Source organism: Thamnophis sirtalis, unplaced genomic scaffold, assembly GCF_051295495.1.
Source record: "Thamnophis sirtalis isolate CommonGarterSnake01/CBP01778 unplaced genomic scaffold, rThaSir2_p1.2 scaffold_1, whole genome shotgun sequence".
Lineage (NCBI taxonomy): Eukaryota > Metazoa > Chordata > Lepidosauria > Squamata > Natricidae > Thamnophis > Thamnophis sirtalis.
In genome coordinates this window covers 127005632-127029464 of record NW_028261381.1, presented here as the reverse complement: position 1 = coordinate 127029464, position 23833 = coordinate 127005632, and the positions used below count along the sequence as shown (strand labels likewise).

Below are 23833 nucleotides of genomic sequence, written 5' to 3'. Positions count from 1 at the left end.
TTCAGCCCTCAATATGTATTTTTTAAAAATCAGAAAAGAACTTAATCATAAAAAACACGTCTTACTGAATACAAGAATTGATTGAAAAAAAAACCAGTTAAAACCAGTAGAAATGACAGAAAGCATTTATTCATGGAAACCTCATGTTGTTAGTTATCAAAAATACGTAACTCATTAACTTCAGCTGAGTACATAATTGAGCAGGCAGGATATCACAAGCACCCCATGTTTTCAAAAAGATGAAATTTCACTCATCAGCTATTTAGAGATTAGATCCAATTTCTGCTTTTCCTTCTGAACAGCTGATGGCATATTTCACCTTTTATGTCCACTGAACTTTAGCATTTGGATGGAAAACCAACACAGCAAGGGTGTGTATGTGCAGGATTCCTCATCCAATCAGGGACATGTACTTGTTTCCTAGTTACGTTAGGGTGAAGAACCAATAGAATTATAACCCAATACCTCAGTCAAGGTTTAATACATTTTATTCAATACAACTGTTGGTTCAAATTGATTTAAAGTATAATGTTTATAAATAGAAATATTGTTGTTTGATAGGCTGCCTGATTTCGAAATAGATTGTCAATTTGGACTGTAGACTGCAGATCTTTGGCACTGCTTGCAAGATCTGAAGCCACTTCCAACTGCAAGAAGTATGAACGTGCAGCTTAAGAGTTTTCTGCAACATAGTTTTCTGGAACTGTATGCTTAAGTTCTATGAACTTCCATATTTCATTTCTTTAACAGGCTGCTCTTGAAAAATGTCTGGAAAGCCTGAGGAAAAAAGTTGCTGGTCCAGCAATTTGATTAATTGGAACCGGTTATTCGTTGGCTTCTGGTTCAGATCCAAACGCTGATTCTTGCCATCCTGTACGCATGTCACTAGATCATGTTCTTTTTTCTCTCAGTATCTGAAATTTAGTAGTTGTCTAAGAGAAGCGGCGGGATATGTTTACTACAGGTAGCAGCAGTATAGAATATCACAGTACTTAATTTTCAGATGCTAGTTAAAATTCTGGCACTTTAGGGTGCAATGATTGTATTGTCCATTTATTTTTTTCTTCATATGCATTATTCCATAGGCAATTATCATCCTGGTTTCTGAAGATTTGACTGAAATGGCCATGTTACTATCATTTGTTCTATAATGTGCTTTGGAGATGGGTGTTTATGTTAGTAACTGAGATATTTAGTTATTTATATTTACATCATTTACGCCATGAAAAGCAATTATCTGAATTCAGTATTTTTTCTTTTTCATAAGAATACATTCATTTGGAAGAATAAACTCTGAAAGAAAAATTCCATGTTGGAAATTTTTGAGGAAAGGAAACTGGAAAAACAATACAGGAAAGTGTTTATTTTCCCCTTCTATATTGCAATTACAGTTCTGCTTTTTCTTTGTATATTTGGTCTTCTTGATCATTTTTGTCTTCTAAAAAGAAACAGTACAATTCGGACGGAATAAAATCAGCACCCACTCTCAAGCTGGCAGATATATGATTCCAACATAAAAATGTTAAGAACTTGAAACGTAGAATGCGTAAAAATGAAAAGACTTGTATCACTTGTCCAATTAAAAGAAGCATTATTTAATTTAGAAAGTTCATGCTACTAATATTTAAATTGAATTTACCTGAATGGTGATAATTACTAATCTTGAAGGCATTAAAGAGAATGACAGCCTGTCTAGATTACTTCTGAGATATCTTCAGTTTATTAAAGATGCCCAAAAAATAAGCTTGATTGCAAAATACCTACACTTACAACTTTGCTAAAGAAGGGACAGCTTGGATTAACCTTTGCAAAGTACAATAATAAATCAATCTAAATGGAAATAAGATTTTGTAACTTATTAACTTCTTATTCAGATAGCTTTCTGTTAAACCGTTGTGTGTTCATCCTTATCCTACTTCCTTATTTTAAATTTGTGGAGTTTTTATTGCTTTTAGTGGAGCCTTTTTATTATTTATAGCAACTTTTGTTATCAAACATAACTTCTATTGCTGTTCCAATGTCCTGAGTAAATGAATTTTATAAGGTGATATAATCACCTCCATAATGAGTCTTTCTAAACCAAGCAGAAGATGGAGAACATCTGTACAGTAGATTGCTTAAGAACTAGTGTATTCCTGAAAGGACTGTCCATTTCTGTACACCCAATAGTTTGGCTGTTCTACCTTTTGAATTAGAAATAGAATCTAAACTGGTTATAAAATTCTTTTCTGGTTACATGGAAAGAGACCTGTGGGTCTCAGCTTTTATCACTAAATTTCCCAAAGCACAATCCTTTTATGATATCAGTTCTTCTCTTTCTAACTTTCTTTTCTTTTTAAAGCCACATGGATTGCTAAAAGCTTTAATTTTAGAAATTAAAACCTTTTCTCCAGGATTCTGATTATCTGCTCCCAAAATGGGCAGGAATTTTATTGTGAAAGGAGTTTGAAATGCTTTCTTCTGAATGGGCAGAAGACCTGTCTTCACGGGCAATTTGTCTTCATCCGTCTAGATTTTCTTGTGGAAAATCTTTATTTTCCTCATGAGAATTATGACTACATCCTTGAAAAACTGCTGGGCCACACCAATTTATTTAATCCAGTGTCCAGGTTCCTATAGTAGTCAAGTAAATGTTATGGAAAGTCCACAGAACATAGTCCTTGATCACTGCTGTGCTTCAGTCACTGATCAGAAAAAATGCAGTCTCTGATTCTGGAAATGGCTGCCAACAGCTATGTCTATATGCCTTTGAATTCCTGTCATCCAGGAACGTATCACATTCTGTTCTTCACTGGATCATCAAATAGTTCCCAAACACTTCAAAAATTCTTTGATTCTGCTGGTAAATGTCTTCCGCCAAAAATATTTTCAATAATTCTATACATATCTGGGTTTTTAATACCGGCTTTCTTCCAAGATATCTACTCTTTGTAGTGGATATTCATGCAAAAATTAATAGGAAATTCTATGTAATATGCCAGTGCTCTAAGAGAGACAACATGATACTAGATATGTGGAAGATCTACATGTTTTCTCAAATCAATCTGATGACAGATTGGGTCTAAGCCTGGGTCTACAGTAAGCCTGGGTCTACAGTAATTTACATGAAATTTTTTTGATGTCCTTCTGAGGTAAACATTTAGAATCTAGAACATTTGAAATCATGCATCTAGGTGTGTAGATTTGGAATATATTACCTGAGTCTTTTGCATTTACCTCCATTTTCAAAATTTCAAGTTCCCTATCACCAAAAGGCTTATCTAATAAGCACAATCCTGGTGCAAAGATTTTACAGTAGGATAAACAACATATAATAACACATTCGCTTTTAACATGAAAGTACCTAAATAAAAAGAGGTGATTCAATAATGTGGAAACAGTGTAAAATATAAATAAGCACTCTACAAAGAATTGGGTATTCACTATGCATCCTTCATAGTTTAGTTGTTAAAATGGTGAATTATGTTGGTTGTGTTCTGCAAAAATAATTACAAATACATTTTATTTGCAGAAATTTTAAATGTATCTTTTCAAAAATTGTATTTCAAAATAAAAGCAAATCATAAAACCAAGTCAGTAGCAGGCTTCCAAAAAAGATTAGCTATATTGCAAACAAATAAGAATGTTGCATTTCCTTGTGTATATGTATGAGAAGCACCTTGATAAACTAAAGGTAAAAGATACATACTGTATTTTTCGGAGTATAAGATGCTCTGAAGTAAAACCTAGCTTTTGGAGAGGAAAACAAGGGGGAAAAAATCTGCCTCTGCCTCCCAGTAATTTGTCTCCTTGTAGCAAACAGCAAACAGTACAGACGATATACACTGTTTGTTGTATCGGACTATACTTGTACAGATGCTGTTAAAATAGATGTGGCTTTCTGGAAGTATATGTTATTCTCTGCTATTTAAAAGAAAATACAATAGCACTGGGCCACTTCAGATCAAGCATTTATTTTAAAAAGCTTCTTCATTTTGTTAAGTTGTCTAGAACAATAATATTGCAGTTTTTAAAAAATAAGTCTAATAATTTGAACATTCTATAGGCATTTATAGTTATTGACTTACCTCCTTGCAGCAAACAGCCTGTTCCAGTTTAGCCTGATTAGCACAAGAAAAAAGAAATCTGCCTCCCAGCAAGCTGCCTCCTTCCAGCTAACAGCCCGTTTCACTTTCAATTTCAGCATAGGCCTCCCAATGATCAGCTGTTTCAGGCTGCAGGGATTGCCATAGCCTTTTGTCGCCTCAAGCCCAATTTTCCCCGTTTGCTGCAAGAAGGTAAATTTCTGGGAGGCAGAGGCCAAAGGGTGGGGGCCAGTGGGTGGGCGGGGCTACATTCGGTGTATAAGACACACCAAAATTTTCACCCTTTTTTGGGAGGGGGGGGGAAGTGTGTCTTATACTCTGAAAAATACGGTAGTTAACTTTTTTTTTTTTTCCCCCCTTAATTTTTTTCAGACTTTATTTTCCTAGAACAATCAATATATTGGATTATTTTTCTGCTGGTAGATGCTTTGAGATCAGAAATTGATAACATTTGAGAAATATTTTGTCATTTCCAGCTAATGCTGCTCATCTGCTGAACAGCTTATTTCATGAAAGTTAAATGAATTCTTTAGATGCAAGGGGCTTCATTCAAAGGTGTTATATCTGCATGTATATGTACACATATGCATGTATACATATTAAAACACACAAATGAAGTAGTTAGTGAGAGGAGAGAAATTTATGCAATCAACATGAAACAACAGAACCACTCCAGTTCTGATTGGTCACATCCTCTCCAAATGGTATGAGTACAAATAAGTACAAGGAAGGCCACTGAAAACATGTTTAGACTTCATAGTGTCTTGGATAAAAACAATGTTTCATTTTGACAAAAGATTAAGAAACATGTTTCCATAATAGGGATTCATTATTTCTTGATACCTTTGCATATAATAAACCAACGAACAGTTCAATTGGGTATCCTGGAAGGATCCAACTATTACCATTTCAGTCAATGTCAGACAGTATACTCTTTTATTTTCCTGGAGAACTGTTTCAAAAAGTGAAATCTAGAAATATCAAACAAATATGTGTATGTGAATGGACAGAGGAGGTGCTAAAATTTCCTTGAAAGTTCTTTTATCCAACAAATAAGCAATGGCATAAAAAAACCTTCTGAAACTTTTTCCTTGACTTGGTTGAAAGAGGGAAAGCAAACCTACCTTATAGATAGCTCTCCATAAGAACTATCTCGAGCTAGTTCTCGAGCACAATCCAGTTGCAATCTATTGAAGGATAAACGTTGGTTGTGAACTCCCACAGATGGTTGAAGAGCTGTGGTAAACCTACTCAATAGCAATTATCCACTTTTTCAGACAGAAGGGCATCAATGTTAATTTGTTGACCAAGTAGACTTGGATCTTCTAGCCTCCTCGAGGTTGTAAAAATTGCATGTTGATCAGAATTTTCCTTCTTCCTGACCCCACAAGTATCTATTGAACTTTCTCTCTAGCAGTTGGCTGCTGTTGGGTTTGGTTAGAAGTTTTAGCCATATATTTCTTCAGTTTATCACAACAGCTAGCCCGAGCCATGTAGAAAACTGTATTCAGGTATGCCTAAATACCTTTATTTATACCCTTCCAAGAAGCACTTGTGGCTTATATCAGGACAACTTTTTTTCCTCTTCCTGAAAGCATTTATTGCAGCTTCTGACATCTTTCCCCAAAGTAGAAAAGGTATAGCTTCAACAAAATAGAAGTGCTGAGAGTTGCTTGGATCTTGGCAGCAGGTAAATATAATAAATAAAATAAAAACTACATTCTTAGTCTTCAAGCCAAAAAGGATGCCAGAAAGAGTAAAAGGATCAAATATAGTATTTTAGAATTGGTGGAGGTCCAGTGTATCCCTTCTTATTTTACTGTGTAAATTCATGGTTTTAAGAGGAAAGAAAGACACAAATTTCTATTCCCTTGATATGATATTTATGCTTATAGTAAAGTCAGCTTTCCCTCTGTACTGGGGTGTCAGAGGAATTTTGCCCTTCAGCCAGAAAGCTGAATTGAAACTGGAACTTTCAATTGATGGAATGAGGTCTGTTTTGTGCATTGATATAGACTCAAAAATGAAAAGGTGATTTAAAACATATGTGACCATGGACATTGCACATCTTTCAATCAAATACATATTTTGCTGGGATTGCATATGGCAGCTCTTCAAGTCCAGGGAAGGTGCAGCAACTGACAGGTATAACACAAGTATCCACACAATTGCCTTTTTTGCTTTGAATGTGAATTGCTGCTCAGCTTTAGAAAGAATGAATTATCCCTTTGTTCTTTTCATATGAATAAGCATTCTATGCAAATGCTTCAAAAGCTTAACATTGTGAGCACAAATTCTTCTGCATAAGCTTCACTGAACACAATGGAATTATGTCTGAGCATACATGCTTATGTTTGTATGTGTAAAAGATATCTTGATACTTAGAAAAAGATTAGTTCTTATGAAAATGGCTAATGAAACAAACTATTTAACTGCCTTTTATATTGGGTATTTAAACAAGAATTTCTCAATTTCATCTGAAAATTGTCTTCTTAGGCACTAACGTGTAGCTTGTATAGGTTTGTAACATCTATTAACAGAGGACAGAATGCTGATCCCTAGTACTCAAGATTTAAATTTTCCTAAGGAATTCTTAAATATTAATTTATATATTCAATTCAGTGCTCTTAAAATGACAGTATTAGAGACAGTGACTGGGAAAGTGGTGGTGAGAAAGCAGATTGAATTCTAGCAAATACAAAATCTGCTGTTGATTGTAATGAAAAATGGTTGCAGGGGCATTTCCTACCAGTTCGCTCTCTTCTTCTTCCGCATCTTTTTTGTTTTCATCTTTTTGGTCTTCAATATTTGCATCAAAGTCTTCCATCTCCACCTAAGTCAATACGTAATAGCAGGATTGTATTAGTGGAAACCTATTTTAGCCTTAGCTACTTATGAGAGAATCAAATAAACTATAAATTTAAAATAACACACAAAATGTTTTTGAGAATTCACTTAAATATACATATTTCACAGGTAGCATTTTTATTTTCTACAGGGTTTTTATATTTAAAATCTTATATTTTCAAATTTTATACTTCTTTAAAGAGGATCAAGATGAATAGAATTCTTAGGTTATATACGAAGTTACTGCAATCAGACTTCTGCTTAGACACAAGGGTTACCTCCTCAAAGGATATGCAATGTGAACATGAATGAATCACATTGTCAGTGAATAGATACCATTAGATGCTATTCACTGGTTAATGGCCATTCTTATGTTTTGGTATAGCAATACATCACTTATAAAGACCATCAAAGATGGAGCTTTAGATACATTGCGTAGATTTAGCACTGAACTGATTTGTATTTTATGATGTTTATTCAGAAAATTCATTTTTGGATAGCATATCCTGCGCATATATGCACATAAGAATGAAGTTATAACTCATGGGAATTAGGTCCCTTCAAAACGTCTAATTTGAGAAGCGTATCTTATTAAATAATAACTCAATCTATAATCACTGCATATTAAAATACAATTTCTACCTTTTTAAGTATAATTCATAGTGTTTTTTTTACCCATTTGCGTAAGTTAGCATTTTTCCATATCTCACCTCTTCAATAGCAGCATCTTGTAATAAGGAGCGAATGTCTAAACGGATCATGTGACGGGGTGCTGTTTCCCAATGATCAGCCATCTGAAAATGAAAAATAAAAAATACAATGTTTACGTAGTATACACAGTCCTTGACTGGGAATATATGTTTTTTTGTGTATAACGTGATTAGTATAATTAAGTACATGTACTCCTCAACTTACAACAGCTCATTTAGTGACCGTTCAAAGTTACAATAACACTGAAAAAAATGACATGACCATTTCCCCCACTTTTGATTGTTGTAGCATCCCCATAGACTTGTGATTTACATTTATATGTTTGGCAACTGACTCACATTTATTACAGTTGCAGTGTCATGTGATCCCTTTTTGCGACCTTCTGTCAAGCAAAGTCAATGAGGGAGCCAGATTCACTTAACAACCGTGTTACTAATTTAACAACTACAGTGATTCACTTAACAAATGTGGCAAGACAAGTCGTAAAATGGGATAAAACTCACTTAACAGATTTCTCACTTAGCAACATAAATGTTGGGCTCAATTGTGGTCATAAGTTGAGAACTACCTATAAGAGATAGATTTAGTCCTATGTTTTCATATTAAACATGCTGGTAATAGCGGAGCTATAGCGTAATGTATGTTATATTAAGTACTTCTAAATAAAATCTGGTCCAAATGATAGAACAAAAGAAGGAAACTTAACAGAAAAACTAACTTCTAAAATAAATTCAATAAATATAAGATCATTAAAAAAATTTTTTTTGTAAAGACTTTTTTATTTTTGAATAAACACAAACAGACAAAACACACACACACACACAAACCCACAAAACCATCTTCCATTACAAATGGTAGAAAGTATGTCAATCGTGCATCCCTTCCACAGTCATCACCTACAATTCATATCAAATCATATATTTTAAATCAAGTATATTTATATACATTACTATCATCATACCTGAACCTTCATTTGACTATAATTGTTTTTACGTCCTTTTATATAAGATATTCTAAATTTAAAACAAAACCACATAATGGCATTCCATTAGCTCTTTCCAATATCATCCAGTAACATTACATCTTTATAACATGATCTATATAAAAATTGGTTATATTTAATAACAGTTTCTAAACCTCCTTTATAATCACCATTTGCACTTTATATCAAATTTCCTCTTATCAAACATTATATATATAAAATATATATATATCTATATATATATCTATATATATATCTATATATCTATATATCTATATCTATATCTATATCTATATCTATATCTATATCTATATCTATATCTATATCTATATCTATATCTATATCTATATCTAATCTATATCTATATATATATATATATATATATATGCATTATTATCATTATCAATCAATTGTTTAAATGTATCCTTTATCACTTCATTTTATACATAATGCTTTAAATTTAACTAAATTTGACATTTTTTATTATAAGCTTTCATTACATCAACCTGTGTCTTTCCAGTAATAGTGCAGTCTTTTGTCTCTTGCCATTTGTGGCATTAGTATTCTGGTTATTTCCTTAGTAAGTTTTGTATGGACTTCTCCGCAACTTATTGCTTATTGCATATCTTGTATAAGCTCGAAACCCTCCATCTGCTTCTTCGATCAGCTTATCTTTGGTTATCACTAGTGCTTCTGACAAAATTTCTCTCCTTAGTTCCATCAATTCTTCTCTCTTTTCTTCTTTGAAATCTGGGGTAGAGCTCCAGTCCATCTATCTCCCCTTTCCATATTCCACTCTTTCAATTTCCAACCACACTCAGTTCACTGTCAGTATCAACAATTTTCTTGTCTCTGTTCATTTTTTCCTTCAGTTTTTAGAACTCTGAGCTCCACTTTCTTCATTTGATGAACATCCTCAATTTTTCCATCAAATTTTGCTGTTCTAGAATCTATGTTCTCCAATCTCTTCTTAATTCTCTCTGTCATATCTAATAATTTTTGAATTTCAAACATAATCTTTTGCAATGTTAAGGTTTCATTTTCATGTTGCCCCATTCTTCCAACTTGTAAAAACTGCCACTATGGCATTCAAAACTTTTTATTAAATTTAAAGCAAGTTCATTTATAATCTTTCAAGACAAGGCTTTCTTTTCACTCCACTCCAGCTGCCAATGAAGCTCCCGAAAAGCACCTGCATAAACAACCCCTGTTCTTCTCACTATCACTCTCTGTAAACAAGCTGAGGAACCTTGAAATGCAAAATCAAATGATCAAAGAGAAAAAAAATAGACAATATTTCCAAGCTTTCCAAGCCTCCAGCCTCCAAGTGGCAGTGTTACTTCCTTTCCCTCTGTTATTACAGCCCTCTTTGTATTCCTTTTGTATCTTCTTTATATTCCAGGCTTAAAGAAAACAAAATTCTTAAATGGAGCAAAAACAACAACAGCCATCCAATCCAGCATTATAAAAATAAGGAAAAAGATTTTAATCCATAGAATAAAAAAGAATATAAAAAGTAGTAGAAGTAGTAGTAGAAGAAAAACTAATCCGTTCAATTTAAAGAATAGGAAACGTTTGCAAAAGTTCCATCTAAAAAATTTAAAAAAAGAAGGATAACACAGTCTAATGCATCTTAATTTCTCCACTTGTTCTCTTCTGTTTTCAAATTTAATTTAGCTTTAATTTTTTGGGAGATAGTCTCTTTTATAATAATAAGGTTTCCTCACCAGATGGACACACTTTCTCTTTCCGTTTTCCTCCTGTTCCGGAGCTGTCCCAACTTCAGCAGCTTCAATGGCTGCGCTTCTGTCGCCGTCAAAAAGAGATTCTCCTGGATCAATCAGCTTCTTTGGGGTGTCCCTGAGATCAGCAGGACGTACTTGATTTTTTTTTTTTGATTTTATTTAGCATTTATAGGCCGCCCTTTTCCCTGAGGGGACTCAGGGTGGCTTACAATAGTATCCTATCACCGTCTCTTTGGGACAGTTTAAGTCCGAAAGGACCATCCAGTGGCAAAAGTATTGACTGCAATCTTGGGACTCCAAGATCGCACGTCGTGTCGTTGCGATGTCAGCTTCTCCTCTCAAGATCATTTAAAAATTCTTAAACCCAGCTTGTTTAAGAGCCAAGGTGGCGCAGTGGTTAAATGCAGCACTGCAGGCTACTGCTAGATCAGCAGTTCAGTGGTTCAAATCCCACCGGCTCAGGGTTGACTCAGCCTTCCATCCTTCCGAGGTGGGTAAAATGAGGACCCAGATTGTTGGGGGCAATATGCTGACTCTCTGTAAACCGCTTAGAGGGGGCTGAAAGCCCTATGAAGCGGTATATAAGTCTACTGCTATTGCTATTGCTATTGTTCCTCCACTTCCTCCAGTACTAGTAGTCCTTGACTTAAGACCACAATTCATCCCAAAATTGATGTTGCTAAGTGAAATATTTATTAAATGAATTTTATGACCTTTCTTGCCACAGTTGTTAAGTGAATCACTATAGTTATTAAGTTAGTAAAATGACTGTTAAGTGAATCTGGCTTCCCGATTGATTTTGCTTGTCAGAAGATCGCAAAAGTTGATTACATGGCCCCCAGACATTGCAACAATCAAAAATATGAACCAGTTGCGAAGCATTCAAATTTTGATCATGTGATCAAGTGGATGCTGCTAAGTGTGACAAATGGTCCTAAATCACTTTTTTTTCAGTACCGTTGTAACTTTGAACTGTCACTAAATGGCTGTTGTAAATCAAGGCTTACCTGTATGCAAAATTTTTAGTACTGTAATGTTGAGGAAATCGATTTACAAAGTTACCTTATTGATTTCTTTGAGCTTGCGTCCATGGACATTTCTCTTGCAACAAGTCTGATGATCTGCAGTTATTTCAGCTAAGTAAACCTAAGAAAAAGAGGGAATGTGTTTGAAAACATATGGTCCATGGCAGAAGTATCTTTCAATGTGTGTTTCATGAACTAAACAAATGTGGACAATAAGATGTTAAAAAAGTACAGAAGCATAATCACTGTCTGGATCAATTGATTGATCGTCTCATATTTACTTAAAACATATCCATAATTGCCCATCTTAAAGCCAAGTCTGCTTACAACCAATAGAAACTATATACAGCCATATAAAGAAACAAACAAACATCCCTGAATAAAACCTGAAACAGAAAAATCTTGATGCAACCCAGAGCATTCTCATCCTGCTCTGACCTCACTCTAGCCCAGAGTCTGGGAAAAAGGCCAGATATAAGGTTAAACAGGCTGGAGTCGATTAAATCTCAAGAAGAATGGCATTCCACATTCTGCATCAGTGACTATGAGTGAGGTCTCTTGGACCAGGAAAAGATGTGATTGGCATACAAGAGGAACTTATAAAAATACCTCCCTAGCCATCCTTAAGCAGTAGCCGTGAGTCTAGGACCCCAGATTGTACACCAGCTCTGTCTTCAAAAGTGCTGCCCAGAATCACAGATGGGATATTATCAGACCCGGGGGGGGGGGGGGGAGGGATTCAAAGCTACATAGTCTTGCCAGTTTTGAGTTGAAGTTGATTCCTTCCCATCCGGATTCTCACACCTCAAGGCACTTGGTCACAATCGCAACAACCTCATCTGCCTGCCCAGAAGCGGAGTTGTATAACTTGATAACATTAGTATACTGATACCAGACTCTATGTCAGCCAATGACCTCATCCAGTGGTTTCATGAAAAAGTTAAAAAAGAGAGTCCTAAGCTCCCCCTCTATTGCAGGGGCCTAGAGTATGACCTTTCCTGCACCACCAACACTGACTGGAATCAGACAGGGCAAAAGGGAAACCCCTGTGAAACATTCTTAGCCCCTAATGTCATCTTAGAAAGATATCACGGTTGATAAAATTAAAAACTGCCAAAAGATCCAGAAAGGTCAAGATAGTTGCACCATTCTTATGAGCCCAGAGATCATCTGTAAGCATACCCAGTGCTATTTCATTACTGTGCCTCAGCCTAAAGTATTCATCTAGGGCTGCCTGTAGCTGAATACCAACAATCCCCTCAACAACCATCCCTAAAAAGGAAGATTAGAGCCTGTAGTATTTCCATCCAGTCATTCAAGAAACTCTTTTTGTTAATGATTGTGCACTCCTGATGCACATGAATAGTGATCTACAATACAATACAATACAATAGCAGGGTTGGAAGGGACCTTGGAGGTCTTCTAGTCCAACCCCCTGCCTAGGCAGGAAACTCTATACCGTTCCAGACAAATGGCTATCCAACATCTTCTTAAACACTTCCAGTGTTGTGGCATTCACAACTTCTGGAGGCAAGCTGATTAATTGTTCTAATTTCTCCTCAGTTCTAAGTTGCTTTTCTCCTTGGATTAGTTTCTACCCTTTGCTTCTTGTTCTACCCTCAGGTCCCTTGGAGAAGTTTGACTCCCTCTTCTTTGTGGCAACTCTTGAGATATTGGAACACTGCTATCATGTCTCCCCTAGTTCTTCTTTTCATTAAACTAGTTCCTGCAACCGTTCTTCATATGTTTTAGTCGCCAGCCCCCTAATCATCTTTGTTGCTCTTCTCTGCACTCTTTCTAGAGTCTCCACATCTTTTCTACATCGTGGCGCCCAAAACTGAATGCAGTATTCCAAGTGTGGCCTTACCAAGGCATTATAAAGTGATATTAACACTTCACATGATCTTGATTCTATCCCTCTGTTTATGTAGCCTAGAACTGTGTTGGCTTTTTTGGCAGCTGCTGCACGCTGCTGGCTCATATTTAAATGGTTGTCCACTAAGACTCCAAGATCCCTCTTACAGTCACTACTATTGAGCAAGGTACCACCTATACTGTACCTGTGCATTTCGTTTTTCTTGCCTAAATGTAGAACCTTACTCTTTTCACCATTGAATTTCATTTTATTAGATAGTACCCAATGTTCAAGTTTGTCAACATCCTTCTGTATCTTAAGCCTATCTTCTGGAGTGTTGGCTATTCCTGCCAGCTTGGTGTCATCTGCAAATTTGATGAGTTCCCCATTTATTCCCTCATCCAAATCATTGATGAAGATATTGAAGAGTACTGGGCCTAAAACAGAGCCTTGGGGTGCTCCACTGCATACTTCCCTCCATGTAGATGCAGTTCCATTGAGGACTACACGTTGAGTGTGGTTGGTCAGCCAGTTACGAATCCATGTGGTGGTGATGCCGTCTAACCCACTTTATCTAGAAGTAGGTTATGGTCTACCTTACCAAATGCCTTACTGAAGTCCAAGTAAACTATATCGACAGCATTCCTCTGGTCCACTAATTTTGTCACTTTGTCAAAGAATGCAATAAGATTAGTGTGGCATGATCTGTTTTTGACAAACCCATGTTGGCTTTTGGCTATTACTTTGTTTACTTCTAGGTGTTCATTAATTTGTTGCTTAATTATCTTTTCCATAATCTTTCCTGGTATTGAGATCAGGCTGATAGGTCTGTAGTTCCCTGGATCTGTTTTTTTTCCCTTTTTTAAAGATGGGAACCACATCAGCTCTTTTCCAGTCCTCTGGCAGTTCCCCGGTGCTCCAAGATCGCTGAAAGATATAGTTCAGTGGTTCTGATATCTCATCTGCCAGTTCTTTCAGAACCCTGGGGCGTAATCTGTCCAGTCCTGGTGATTTGAACTCGTCTAGGGTAGATAGGTGCTCACTTACCATTTTCTTCCCTATTTCGATTTGTGTTCCTAATCTGATTTTTGTGGCCCTGTTTTTGATAGGTTGGACTGTTTTATCCCTTTGTGGAAAGACAGATGCAAAAAAATGAGTTAAATAGTTCTGCTTTCTCCCTGTTGTCCCCTTCTTGCCACTTTCTCCCAGCAATGGACCAATTGTTTCCTTAACCTTTTTTCTTGTTCTTAACATGTTGGAAGAAGCTTTTTTGTTGTTTTTTACTTTTGTGGCAAGCCTTTCTTCATTGTGAGCCTTAGCTTTCCTTACTTCATCTTTACAGGCTCAGGCTATTTGCTGATATTCTGCCTTAGTTATGTCCCCCTCTTTCCACTTTTTATACTTAACTTTTTGTCTTTCAATTTGTCAGAGAGTTCTTTATGCAGCCATGCTGGTTTTTTTGGGGAGCTGTTATTTTTCTTCTTCATTGGTATTGTGCTAGACTGAGCTTTTGTAATCTCATTTTTCAAAATTTCCCAAGCTTCTTGAGTTGTTTTCCCCTTGAGGATTCTCATTCATGGAATTCTTTCCAAGCTCTCTCTAAGTTTATTGAAATTAGCTCTTAAAATCCAAGACTCTAGTTTAACTTTGTTCTACTACTTGTGTTTGCATAATGTTGAATTCCAATATTGCATGGTCACTTGCCCCCAGGGTTCCTATGGCTTCAACACCGTCTATCATTTCCTCTCTGTTACTGAGAATTAAGTCTAATATGACCAATCCCCTTGTTCCCTTCTCTACTTTTTGGGAAACAATGTTGTCTGCTAGATTCATTAGGAACCTGTTGGATCTTCCGCTTGGTGCAGAGTTTGTTTCCCAGTTGATGTCAGGGTAATTAAAATCCCTTTCTAGCTGTATGTTTCATTTGTGGGTTTCATCCCACCAAGTTTCTGTAATGGCAACAATATTGTATCTGCCCTCATTTACTTGAAAGAAATTCACCGTTTATTCCTCATACTCTGTGCATTGGTGTATAGACATTTGAGTCCATTTTGATTGACCCTGTGGTTACTGTCTACATAACCTGTGTTATGCCTGACTGCCCCTATTTTCTTGCCACTTGTATGATTCATGCACATGGTATGGCACAATATTAAATGCTTGGTTTTGCTTGATAGCAGGAGTGATCATCTTACCCGCACAAACAACTATGTTACAAGCACTGATAACCCTATGAGTTTTAGATTGCTGGGGACAGAAATGTTCTGTAGCAATTAATTCTCTGTCCCTGCTGTTCAGTTGATGCAAAACACATTTTCAGATGTTGCTATGCTCTTCGGGATATCAGTCTGAATGAGACTTTACCTTTACCAGCCCATGCCAACTACCAAGCCCACTGAACCAAAAATCACTGTTACTGACACTCAGCTGATGAATGTAAACAGCTTCAAATTACTTGGGACAAATCATCTCCAGGATGGGTCTTTTGACAAAGAAATTGACTTCGAGATCAGCAAGGTCAGCCAGGCACTGGAGTGACTGCATACTAGAGTGCTCAATTAATACATATCCATATCTCCACAAAGCTGAAAGTCTACAGGTTATCCCTCCCCTCTTATATGGATGTAAGTCCTGGATAAATTTCACATGGTAGTCTCTGCTGCATCTTGGGAAGTGTGTGTGCAACCTGGACGTATTGGATCACACAGAATCCACCAGCGTTAAGCCCATGATTATCAAAACCCAGATGAGATGGCTGAGACATGTCAACAGAATGGATGACCATTGTACACCTTGCCAGTTGATCTATATTTTATTGGACTCTGGAAAGAGACCTTGAGGTTGAACATGCAAGCACTACAAAGTTGGTATGAAAGAATCCCTGTACCACTGTGACATCCAGCCAAGGAAACTAGACACTGCAGCTGCTGACAGAACCTGCTAGAAAATCTTATGAAAATCCTAGACTCTGCACTAGACTGGGACCGCAGAGCCACCTCTTTTTCCACAAATGAATAGTACCTCAGCATGTCTTCTTCAAACCCATGTAACCCCCACAATATACAGTATATGCAATATATATATGGCAAAAATGTAACTTTTGTCTTATGTTCTGTGCTGTTGTTCAAATTGTGATCTTTTGCATGCCAAAGGCCAAGTGTAGACTTTCACCCAAAAAACTGGAGTGCAGAGATTGGCAAAAGCTTGTCAAGGTTTCAAATAGGCAGTTATTCCAGAGATATAGAGGAATGAACCCAGACCCTTCTGCACACAAGACACAAATACTATTGCTAAGTTCAACATTTACTGGATCTTCGATATGCTATCTTACAATGACCTATATCTAAACCTAAATCTGCTATTATTGCCTATCTTACAAAAATTAATGTTTATGATTCCAAATCACTGGAAGTTTGTTTTAGAAATGTTAATAATCACATAAATTATCTAGGGATGCTTACCTCAAATCCCTTTGTTTTTGCAGCGCTCCAGAATTGGTCAAAATGCCGTACTCTATCATTGATGGCATCAAGTATGATAAAGGGGAAAAATCCATCATCCAAAGTCTTCTTGAAAGTTTTAAACAAGCTGGCACGATAAACCTCTTCCATATCAGCTTCATATTCATATTCCAAAACCTGGTCCAAAAAAGGGGAATGTTAGGTAAAGAACTAAGCTTTTTTTCCTTGAAGACCTTAAATCTATCTATTGCTGTCCTATGCTAGAAATGAATAACTGATACAATTTATGAAAATGAAATAAAAAAGAATGAGGTAGTGCATGTTATTAGCATTCAATTACGAATGTGGATAAACCCATAAAGCAGTTTTATACAGATTCCTAAACATCACGGGGTAAGATGGTACCTTAGGAAACCTATGGCACAAATGCTGGGTAGGAGATCAACAATAATGACATTTGACATGTGTGGAAGTAGTGGGGCACAATTCACACTAATTTCCTTTTCTTAAGATTATTTAGAAAGTTACTATGATTCTTAGTACTGAAAGATGCTGGCAAGTCAAGGAAAATTAATAGGGTGTTCATTCTAACTTTCCCCAGCAAATTTCTCAATATTTCAAGCCCATTCTTGACAGTCAAACTTAAAAAGATCAGAATTGTTCATTAATGCCAGAAAATGTTATTATCACTTGCTCTAATGCTTTGCCAAAAAATAAGAATCAATACTGCTGACAATTAGGAATGGGAGTTAGAATGGGAGCTGAAATTCAAAATCTGGAGTGGGTTGAATTATCTATCTCTGCTTTAACCAGTTTTTTTTTTTTACATATTCCAACTTTTTAGTCCCTACCAAAAATTGAGACATTATCTCAAATGCATCACCGCACTAAATCCATCATATTAATTAAGTATAGTTATAGTGATATTCTATACAAGCTGAAATCATCCACTGGCTTAGAACACAGTATAATAGTTGAAGCAATACATAGATCAACATCTTATCCGGAAGCGAACAAAAACATATGCGACCGTTTATCTTGCCACAAAACACTGCTATTGATTTAATGAAACAGTCTGGTCCAGGAGAACTGCTGTGCTATTAACCTGATCATTTAAAGATAATCCAAGATTTATGTTCCCTGGATTTACATTTTGTTTATTTAAACTTGACTGAACTATCACTAATTCCAAATGTAAGTTCAGAATCTTTTCAGTTTAATTGGTATTTCTGAAGATTACAGACGTTTCAAATGATCCTTGTGGACCCTTCCAACTCCATAATGCTTAAATCTGCTAAATATTTATTTTGTGTGATTTCAGAAACAGAATTTTGCAGAATTTTAAAGTGCAATGAAAGTGTACAGCAATTTGCTTGCTGCATATTATTCTCTTCAGGTTCATGGAGAGCAGCAGGGCCAATTGAGAGCCAAGACTACATCCCATCTCTCTTCTCACATCCTTTTAAAGGAAGGAATAGGGCTTGATTCATGTGATCACCTGGAAATTGTCTTGCTTACAGTAAGTGCTATCTTGTATGAGTTATTCTGAGGCAAAAAGCTAGTGTCCCATCAATAAAACACCTATAAGCAGTAATTGATAATCAAATACTTTTTTTACATCCTAAAAGTAATCAGGGAACCATGAAGAATAGAAACTATTTTAACAGGAAAATTCTGCAAAGCTTTCTAAAACCCATTTGATTCTAAATGAACCAATTCCTTAACTCAAAAACACAGATTAAATGGTACAGTAAGAGATCATAAATTTAATGGTGCGGGTTTGTTCAATTGAAAAAGCTGTCAACTCTGCATTCATGGATCATAATCTGTTTTTTCTCCCTAAAATAGTGCAGATTAGGAGTTTCTTGGCCCTTGCCTGCCAGTTTTCATTTTTGTAGGCAATTACAATAACTTAATTAACAATTGGAATATACATTAAGAATACCTTCTTTTTTACTCTTTTCTTTGTATCTGGATCCCTCTCTTCTTTTTCTATTTCAGTGATAAAATAGTCATCCAGGCTGAGGACTCTGGGTGCAGCTCCTCCACATTCAACCTCTTTATCCTAAGCAGAAAAAATAAAGAAAAATCCTGAAACCAATACCATCAAAGGTAAATTTTCATCCAATTTCTAAGAAAGCATTCTATTTCCATATATTCAGTTCAATTAACCCAGTTGCTATCTATGATAGGACAGGAAAAAAGTTTCACAAGGTAATCTTAAATAATATCTATGGTGCAAAATCCAGAATGCCCATAAAAACAACTTCCCTTTGTCCTGTAGGCAGATAAAGAAATGAAACTGACTGGGAAAAAAGAGATAAAACAACTGATTGGAACAATATGCAATTCAATTTTACTCTATTGTTCAGTAAAGTCTGAAGACAAAGAAAATAGTTATTCACTTACCCTGATAAGCTTAGCAACATGAGTCTTTCCACTGCCTGGCAATCCTCGCATGATTATGACAATCTAAAACAGAGACCACACACTTTAAATAATGCCATGCCTATTAAGCTGAACAATGAGAAGTCAGTAGACCAAGTAATTTTTAGGACTACAGACTGACAAATTAAAGCTAGTCCTAATTTAACTATGGTAAACTGGGACAAGGAACTTTGTCACTAAGCAACACCATCGTAAAGTGTAGTGCCATGTAACTACACTGTCATAAAATGGCAGATGTGGCATTCCCAGTTTCCATTGTTGTGAATCTTGTGCAGTTAGTGTCACAGTCACGTAATTGCCATATGAGGCCACCTGCCGGCATCCACATTGACTTTACTTGTTGAAAGCTGCAAGTGGTGATTACATGACCACGGAATGGTGTGACCATAGTAATTGTGAACTGGTTGCCAAGCACCTGAATAACAATTATATGACCGTAGGGATAGCTGCAACAATGTTTGTTAAGTCTCCCTCGTTCAGTAACTTTGAACAGTTACTTATTCAGGTAACTTTTGAATAAGCTCAAAATCTCTGCAGATCCATAAAGATTCACAAAATGAAATCCCCATGACATCATTATTGGTAGCAATAGTGGACTAAATTTCAGATTTGGCATGATATTAACTCAGTCACCGCTCACACCTTCCTCTCACCAGAGTCCAGGATCAAAATTATACTGAAGGAAACCAGTTATTACCTAAGCAATTTAGGATACTATGATAATACTACGTTGCAATAATTATAGTTTAAACAAAAAAAGAAAATTATTTAGACAACTAGTTCAGAGTCAGATTAGAACAAGAAAAGATGTTACCAAATGGAAAAAGAAAGTATCTTTGGAAATCAACATAATGCTGGAAAAACAAAACTACTGGCGTATCTAGGAGTCCACATGCACGAACTGCTCTTTCTTCACATCAACCTTTTACTCTAATTGTAATCCTCCCTGATAGCTGAGTATGCAAGATTCAATAATTTAATTCATAGAAAACGATCTGCTGAGAAAATTATATGGCAATATAATTGTTCAATCATAGACTTAGGCATGCAGTAAAGACTTTTTAAGGAAGCCATGAGTGCTTTAGAAAGCACTGCTTCATAAATATTAATGGAAGTATGAAATTCTTTACACGTAATTGTTCCTCATATTAGAAACCCAGAGTCATAGTACTTACCCGTTCTGGTCTACTTTCCCGTCCAGGCTGCTTCAATATGTCATCCACATTTTTTGATTCTGGTTTTCTTTCTACCCGTGGGGCAGGTGGTGGTTGTCGTGGTATTGGTGGAGCAGAAATAGGAATTCTATCCTCAGCATAATTTCTCCGATCACCTTTCAATGAAAATTACATTAAGAGAAGAGGGAAAGAAGTCAGACATAAATACAGGTTGTCTTTGACTTACGATCTCAATTGAGCCCCAAATTTCTGTTAAGCGAGACATTTATGAACTGAATTTTGTCCCATTTTGTTAAGTGAATCACTGTAGTTGTTAAGTTTGTGACAAAGTTGTTAAGTGAATCTGGCTTCCCCATTGACTTTGCATGTCAGAAGTTCAAAAAAAGCGATTGATTACATGATTCTGTTGTAAATATGAACAAGTTGCCAAGTGTCTGAATTTTGATACATGACCATGGGAATACTGCAATGGTCATAAGTATAAAAACAGTCATAAGTCACTTTTTTCAGTGCCACTGTAAATTTGAACGGTCACTAAGCAATCTGTTATAAGTTGAGGATTGAGGATTACCTGTATCTGTATGGAATTTATTATTTATTATTATTTTGTCCAATAATCTGGCATATTCCTAACTAAACAAACATGATTCCACCACAAATATAAGCAACCAGAAAGCACAATAAAACAAGAAAAAAAAACTTGACTTTCATATTCATATTGTATCTATTTAAAATATCATTTTAGCAGCATGTTCATCCTCATTGTATGGTAGCTACCTATGATTAAGAAGACTGATATAAGAGCGTATGAATGGTTTTCATTGGGAAAAGGATTAATCCTGCTATGGGACATTTCACCACTGCTTGTTTAACACAATATCCATTTCTGTCTGCACAGGTTGAATCATTAATTTATCATGAATAATCTATGTCAGTAATTCTGAAGTTATGGTCTCCAAAATACTATAGATTGTCTAGATTGCAGGTATAAAAATGAAAATAAACATATATGTCTGATCAGTCAGTGCAAGATTGTAAAATTCTGTGTTTTTTGCCTTCTCATGATAGTTGTCATTTTAATGTTATAAAAAATAACTTCTTAACTCTGCAAATTCTGTAATGATTACTAGGGTACCATAAGAAACCATAAGGAACAGAGGCACTGTATTGATGACCAATGTCTTCCATAAAAAGCCACTGAAGTTTTCAACGATTACTGAGTAGTCAATATATAGGATAAGCCTGATCTGCTAGTCTATTTATATAGGTTCTTTCTCATAGGTATCAATGCCCATTGGTGTTCTTGTTTGTGCCTAATTCTAAGCAAGCTATTGACAGCTATGCGAGTTTGTTTGCAACCTCAACAGTAGTGAGACAGAGCAATGTGCACGAACCTTTTGCTTTTTCACAAATCAGAATTATTATTTTTAAAAAGAAATCAGTAAAAAAATCAATATATACAAACAACAAATGGAAAGACAGTTGTCACCTGTAAAATGTCTCAGGAACTTCCTGAACCTTAACAGAGATACAGCTAACTTAGGGGGAAGGAGGAAAACAGTATGTTCCATAGGGCAGGTGCCACAATAGAGAAGACCTGTCTCCTGGGACCCATCAAATGTAGGTTCCTTGAAAATGGAACCCACAGCATGCCCCTCTGCCAGACTTAATGGGTCAAGCTGATGTAAGGAGAGAAGAGGTCCCTCAGATAACCCAGTCCTATACCATGAAGGCTTAAAAGGTCAAAACCAGCACCTTGAATAGAACCTAAAAACAAGCAGACAACTTGCGGAGCAGAGGTGTAATATGTGCTGATCCACGGGCAGATATAGTTGCCCATGCCACTGAATTCTGCACTAGTTGAGAGTTTCCAGTTACTCTTCAATTATATGATACTGGTGCATATAATTTATATCAATATTGTTACAATTACTTTTTAATTAGAAAAATAAATAACAAATAGACCTTGAAACCTCAATTTAAGAGACTTCATTTCATAAATGAAAGCGAATATACGTGTCCCAGGATAATATAGCAGGATCCAACCTGAGTCAGTCATCTGGACCAGAGGTTTAGTTTTCTGAGGTTTTGGAACCCATCTTCAGAGAACTTCTCTCTAGCGGAGTGTCATTTACTGAACTTCAGAAACAAGGAATCATACTTATGTCTAGATTCTGTCTTTCCAATAATAGACATGTTCAATAATTATATGTCAATTCTTGCAAATGATGTAACTTGCAATTTAACAGACATTTGGAAGTAATGGATATCCCTCCCTTCCAATTGGCTTTTTCAATTGTATTTGTTAAGCAACATCAATAGAATTTACATTTCTAGGCTCTTTCTAATTAACTTATTTTCTATTCCAATTCTCAAATAATTTTAGAATTATACCTCCAAACATGGGAGGCCCATGATCATAAGAAGGACGATCAGGTTTCCGGTCATATGTCTGTCTTTCAAATCCTCCCCTTCTTGAGACTGAATGATCTTTGTCACGGTAAGACTGATTTCTTGAAGGAGATGGCCTGTCAAATGGAAAAAGCATTCCTGTCAATTTATTTATTTAAAAGACTTTGTGCTCATTAATTTTAAAAAACAGGATCCACCCATCAATAGGATTTTATTCTTATTTATAACATGATTTTTATTAATACAGATTGACCATATAAAAGGCACATCAATAACCATTATGAAGGCACATTTTCTTATCTAGGTATTTCTGTTTTACATACCTGTCTTCTCGTGAGTATCGCTCTTTGTCAAATCGTTCTCGATCATGATCTCCAGAAATCCGTTCTCTGTACGGTTCTCGTTCCCTCCTGAAATCCCTGTGATCTGGATTGGAATTATTTTGTCGTTCAAAATAACTCTCTCTCTCCTTGCCATATCGATCCCGCTGGCCTAAGTGTTCTGGAAAAAAGAAGTCAAAATAATTGTTAGTCCTAATAATAAAGAAATTTTTGAGCTGAACCAGATTGCAATTAGAAGGATCACATCAGGGAAAGTTGAACCCACTACAGGTAGTCCTCGACTTACAACCACAATTGAACCTAACATTTCTGATGCTAAGTGAGACACTTGATAAGTGAATTTTGCCCCATTTTACGACCTTTCCTGTCACTGTTGTTAAATAAATCTCTGCAGTTAATTTAGTAACATGGATGTTAAGTGGCTTTTCCCCATTGACTTTGCTTGGCAAAAGGTTGCAAAAAGTGCTCATGACCTGCAACACTGCAACAGTCACAAATATGAATCAATTGCCAGCATCTGAATTTTGATCATGTGACCATGGGGATGCTGCACTGATTGTGTGAAAAATTGACATGTTACTTTTTTCAGTGCCGTTATAACTTCAAACTGCTGTAAATTGAGGATTACCTGTATTTCCTTTCATGTGTTAATTTTATATATAATTCTTATTCTGCACGCTATATTTAAAATATTCCAAAGCATTTAAGTAATTGTATCACAAAGACAAAAATGCAATTCATCTTAA

At 35.9% G+C, this 23833-nt stretch overlaps 1 protein-coding gene across 2 annotated transcripts in view; it reads right to left on the bottom strand.

Moving 5' to 3' along the window:
* YLPM1 (YLP motif containing 1) overlaps nucleotides 1-23833 on the bottom strand; it is a 70339-nt gene that overhangs the window by 8882 nt on the left and 37624 nt on the right. For both annotated transcript variants that reach the window (XM_087724262.1, XM_087724250.1), the window contains exons 9-17: nucleotides 23070-23247; nucleotides 22729-22862; nucleotides 20335-20489; nucleotides 19121-19183; nucleotides 18657-18776; nucleotides 16712-16888; nucleotides 11433-11516; nucleotides 7643-7726; nucleotides 6835-6918 (exon numbers count right to left, since the gene is read on the bottom strand). In XM_087724262.1, coding sequence (XP_087580388.1) covers nucleotides 6835-6918; nucleotides 7643-7726; nucleotides 11433-11516; nucleotides 16712-16888; nucleotides 18657-18776; nucleotides 19121-19183; nucleotides 20335-20489; nucleotides 22729-22862; nucleotides 23070-23247 — 1079 coding nt within the window. The remainder of the gene's footprint in view (nucleotides 1-6834; nucleotides 6919-7642; nucleotides 7727-11432; nucleotides 11517-16711; nucleotides 16889-18656; nucleotides 18777-19120; nucleotides 19184-20334; nucleotides 20490-22728; nucleotides 22863-23069; nucleotides 23248-23833) is intronic.